This window comes from Hipposideros armiger, unplaced genomic scaffold, assembly GCF_001890085.2.
Source record: "Hipposideros armiger isolate ML-2016 unplaced genomic scaffold, ASM189008v1 scaffold_77, whole genome shotgun sequence".
NCBI lineage: Eukaryota > Metazoa > Chordata > Mammalia > Chiroptera > Hipposideridae > Hipposideros > Hipposideros armiger.
Genome location: NW_017731427.1, coordinates 234,015 through 239,337, shown reverse-complemented (window position 1 = coordinate 239,337; position 5,323 = coordinate 234,015). Strand labels below are relative to the sequence as shown.

The 5,323-nt window shown below is 51.4% G+C and overlaps 1 protein-coding gene across 1 annotated transcript in view; it reads left to right on the top strand.

The window, feature by feature from the left end:
* KCNG2 (potassium voltage-gated channel modifier subfamily G member 2) overlaps positions 1 to 5,323 on the top strand; it is a 27,372-nt gene that overhangs the window by 16,370 nt on the left and 5,679 nt on the right. The window contains exon 3 of the mRNA XM_019643340.1: positions 4,947 to 5,319. Within this exon, the coding sequence (XP_019498885.1) occupies positions 4,986 to 5,319 (334 nt within the window). The 5' untranslated portion in view covers positions 4,947 to 4,985. The remainder of the gene's footprint in view (positions 1 to 4,946; positions 5,320 to 5,323) is intronic.

Genomic DNA, 5,323 nt, shown 5'->3' with positions numbered 1-5,323 from the left:
CAACTGCATCAGCCCTGCTGGGGTTTTATTCTCAGAGCAGAAACGGAGAGCTCTGAGCAGAGGGGTGGCAGGCAGCCTTCAGAAGCCACCCTGGCTGCGTGTTGGGAACAAGTGACAGAGGGAGAAGTGGGGAGAGCTGCTGGGGGCGGCTGCAGCAGTCCCGACAGGCGGTGATGGTGCCCCCCCCCCCCGCAGGGCCTGCACGGAGCCCAGCGTCACCGCCCCCACTTGCCGTCCCAGCTGTGGGCCGTATTTGTTCATTTCTAGAAGCTTTGTTTCTTATTCACATCCTCCTCATCTTTTTGATAATGTCTTGTTTCCTCTTGTGCTTTTAATTCTTTCTTTCATGTCTTTAATTATTTTTGATAAACCTAAAGTTCCTTGGAGTCTAATCCTACTAGTCATGTATCTGCTGGTATTTGCTCATGTGGGTTCTTGCCTTGTGTGTTTTATAATTTTGGTTTGTAAATTCATCGTATTTGGCGCTTCAGCTGTGGGAACCCTATGAGATCTGAATTGAGAGCATGTCCCTCCAGAAGTGGCACCGTTGACATTTTGGGCTGGGTCCCAGCCCTTTGTTGTAGGGAGCTGTCCTGTGTACTATAGGGTTTAGCAGCACCCCACTTTCTACCCACTCACACCCAGTCATGACAATAAAAAATGTCCGCAGGCCTTGCCAAATGCCCCGGGGGACAGAGTCACCCCAGTTGAGAATCACTGCCCCAGACTGAGTATGTGTTTGGTTCTAACACATGCCTCCGAGATGTCACCCCCTTAAGACTACTTTTTATGGGGAGAATTTCTTAGCTTTCAGTTTCACAGACCAGAATTCCAACCTCAAACCCGTCGTGCAGGTCGGCTTTTAAACACACTCCCGTTTCTCACCTACAAGCAGACAGAGACATCTGAGAACGTTCCCATCCCAGCAGGTGGGTGGTTCTCCCCGGTGCCCTTTTGCTGCGTGTGCAGCCCTTCAAGGTCCCTGCTTCCTGTGGGATTAGCTCAGAATCTCCACCTCCTGCCACAGGGTTGTAGTTTGCCGTCCATCAGAAATGAGTGAGTCTGAGCGCCCCCACACCCTTGATGACAGTGTGTGTCATCAAACTCTCATCTATTCCGTTATAATACCTGTGGTCACTTGAGATGTTTACTTTTGCTGTTATGAATGAAGATAAGCTCCTTTTCACATTAAAATGCTATTTTTTTTCCTTTACTGTAGTGTGACAATTTGCCTATTTTTTCTACTGAGCTGTCAGTCTCTTTCTTAAAATCAACCACACTTCAATGTCTGTTATGTTCCACGCGGGAAGCGCTTGGAAAGTAACTGTAGTCTCTCAGGTAAACAAGAAGTTGACTTAAAAACACTTTTCAATGTATAATTTATGTGTCTAATTGTAAATATATATTCTGGGAGAGAAAAGCTGTACAGCAGAACTTCCATATTCAGCTCATTATCCAGTTTTGAAGGACTATTTTAATGATGATTCCTGCCTACAGACAACGGGGAACACACATTTGATTTGGCTACAAAAGGCGTCAACCAGCCTGCACTACCATGTGGTACGTGGTCCAAGGGGACAGAAAACGTGGAGGGGTCAAAGCCGCGTGAGGACCATCAGGCTCTCCAGCGTGATGTGTGTCACATAAGTCAGGCTGTCCCTGTCCCTTACGGCCACACTTGACACTGACTTCAGCAGCCACATGAAAGGGGGTGTAGGCACCTTTCAGCCGGCAGAGCCACACCTCAGCCTCGGCCCAGGGGCTGCTGTGTGAGCCTGTCCTGCCCTGCCCTGCCCTGTTGGGTGTCCCCATAAGCGCCACACGCAGGCCATGCCAACCTTCCTTGGCAAAGCGCTGCTGCCAATCTCTGCACGCCCTCTCACCGCCTCGTTAGGGAAGTTCCGTCTTATGAGTCCAGGGGTCCGATGAGCGGGAGCTCTTAGAGCCTGGAGCCCCCACCTGAGTCCTCGATGTGAGGAAGCAGCTTAGGGAATGTCTGCAACCAGTGTCGGTGACCTAAACGACTGCTTTGAAGTAAAATAAAACCTCCCTCCTTGGGCACTGCTTCTTCCAAATGCCCCCCAACCTTTCACCCGGCCAGACGTCCCTGAGGAGCCCTAACCCTGGGGGCCCCTCCAGAGCACCGTCTTCTTGTCCCTGTTGTAGAACTGACCTTGTGGCGTGGGAGGTGCTGGGTAGCCTGTGCCCCCAAACTGTAAGCTTCGAGAAGCCACGTCCTGAGCACCAGGCATCGGCACAGCAGATACTGATGAAATGTTTACTGAGTGCTGAATGACTGTGGGGCATAGAGACACACACACAGTTCAGTGTGGGTCACTTTCTTCCCAGTAACATGCAATGAACTTGGCTTCAGAGGCCAAAGCACACACTGTCACATGGGTCACTGAAAACTTTCCACCCCCTTCATTGCAGCTACACCTCCTAAGGCAATTTTTCTCATATTCAGAAGAAATTCTCAAACGCTTTATTGGCAAGTGGTGTGTTCCTGCTTGTCTGTGGCAAGTCTGTGCTAATTACATTTGGTTCGGGCTTTCTCCCCTAACCCCAACCCCAGGTGAGCCCCACTCCTGGGTCAGGTGGCATCTTTGGGCTGCATGCCAAACACAGCCACACGAGACCTGTGTCTCATCGCTCCTGAGTCACCTTGGTGGCAGGTCTCAGCTTCGCTTGGTTGCGGTGACAGCACAAGATCGTTAACAATAACCAGGCCGTCCTCAGACTTCGTGCACCAGACAAGCTCACGACACGCGTAGCACCGGGTCTCACCCCAGACCTACTCACTCAGAAGGTTTTAATTTTCTTTAAAACTGACATAAAATTCGGATAACTTTGGATTTACCATTTAAACCATTTTAAAGTGTACAATTTAGTGTTTTTCAGTATATTCACAGTGTTGTGCAGCCATCACCACTACCTAATCCCAGAGCATTTCAGCACCCTAAAGAAACCCCGCACCCATTAGCAGGCACTCCGATCGCCCCTGTCTCCAGCCCCTGGCAACCACTCACCTACCTCTGTCCCTACAAATGTGCCCACTGCGGACATTCCATACAACATGGAACCCTTTCTGTCTGGCTTCTCTCACCTACATGGTTCCACGGTTCATCCACACTGTAGCCTGTGTCAGCACTTCCTCGCCTGAATGTCGCCCCAGTGTGTGCACACACCGCGTGTTTATCCATCGTCCGTCGCTGGGCAGCTGGGCATCTCTGCCTTTCCACTGTTACGAGTAACGCTGCTGTGAGCGCTTATGTACCTGTGTTTGCAGCAACATGGTTTTCGTTCCTCTTGGATCAACAGCTAGGAGTGGAATCGCAGGTCATGTGGTGACCACATTTAACTATTTGAGGACCCACCAACTGTCTCCCACAGCAGCGGCTCCATTTTACGTTCCCACCAGCAGTGTGTGGGGCTCCAACTTCTCCACATTGTCTCCAGCACCTTTTCTCCCATTTGTTTGATTACAACCATAATGCTAATGGGTGCAAAGTGGTATCTCATAGTTTTGATTTGCATTTCCTTGATGACTAGTTATGTTGAGCATCTTTTCATGGGCTTGTTGGTCATTTACTCATATATATAATTTTGGAGATTGTCTATTCAAGTGTTTGCCCACTTTTTAATTGGGTTTGTCTTCTTCTTGTTGAGTTGTAAGTGTTCTTTATATATTATGAATCCTAGACACTTATCAGATATAGGATTTGCAAATCTTTTTTCCTATCTTGTGAGTTGAAATTTCATTTTCTTGATACTGTCATTTAATGTACAAAAGAACTTTGATAAGTTTTTTCTTTTGTTGCTTATGTTTTTGGCATCATACTTCAGAAACCATTGCCCAATCTAAGGTCATGAAGATTTACATGTTCGTCTTCAGTGTGTTTTTACGTTTTTGTCCATTTTGAGTTACTTTTTGTACATGACATGAGGTAGGGGTCCAGCGTCACTCTCCTGCATGTGATGTCCAGTTCTCCTGGCACCATTTGTTGAAGAGACTGCCCTTCCCCCGTTGAATGGTCTTGGCCCCCTTGTAGAAAATCAATTGACCACATATGTATGGATTTATTTCCGGGCTCTCAATTCTGTCCCATCAGTCTGTATGTCTCTCTGTACACCACTGTGATACTCCTCTGATTACTGTAGCTTCGTAGTAAGTCACAGCTCTCCAACTTTGCTCTTTTACAAGAAATAGAAATGACGACGGCAGGCAACCTTGTTCCTTGTCTCGCTCCTGATCTCAGGGGGAAAGATCCAGTCTTATCCTTGGGTATGAGGTCAGCTATGGGCTTTCCATATATGGCCTTGGTCGTGTGGAAGAAGTTCCCTTGTAGTCCTAGTTATTGAGAGTTTTTTTTTATAATAGAAGGATGTTAGGTTTTGTCTGATGCTTTTTCTGCATCTATGAGATGATGACGGGTTTTTTTCTTCCTTCTATAAATATGTATGTTACCTTTACGCTTGTATGGTGAACCACCCTTGCATTCCTGTGATAAGCCCCTGTGATGGATGACTGCATGGTGGTCATTTGCTAGCATTTTATTCAGACAGCCCCAAGTTGGGGTGATAACGCCGCCTTCAGATTTGTAACAACCCTGTTTCCCTCCTGATGTTTCTTTGAGGATGACCAGGTAACAAGCTGACGTCTGGCCCTGGCCCAGCTCCCCGGGGCAGCCTCCCCGGGGCAGGCTTCCTTGGGCGGGTTCCCGGTCTCTGGGAGACGGATCGAGGCGGCCGCAACGTCACCGGGGTCCGCCGGGCACCTGCGTTCGCTGTGTGGGCCACGCGTAGCAGCAGCTCTGCGAGGCGCCGAGTGGGCGAGCTGGGGGGTCCTCGGCTCCGCCGCGTCCCCAGCTCCGGGCTCAGCGCGAGTGCGGCCCCGGCGTCTCCGAACTCCCGGCGCGCAGCCTAACGCTCCGTTCCCCCCGCAGGCCCAGCCTCCGGACCCCGCCCGACCCGCGGATGGGGCCATGGCCCTGCTCCCGGGGCCCGCCGAGCCCGCCCGGCACGTCATCATCAACGTGGGCGGCTGCCGGGTGCGCCTGGCCTGGGCCGCGCTGGCGCGCTGCCCCCTCGCGCGCCTCGAGCGCCTGCGGGCCTGCCGCGGCCACGACGAGCTGCTGCGCGTGTGCGACGACTACGACGCGGGCCGCGACGAGTTCTTCTTCGACCGCAGCCCGTGCGCCTTCCGCGCCATCGTGGCGCTGCTGCGCGCCGGCAAGCTGCGGCTGCTGCGCGGCCCGTGCGCGCTGGCCTTCCGCGACGAGCTGGCCTACTGGGGCATCGACGAGGCGCGCCTGGAGCGCTG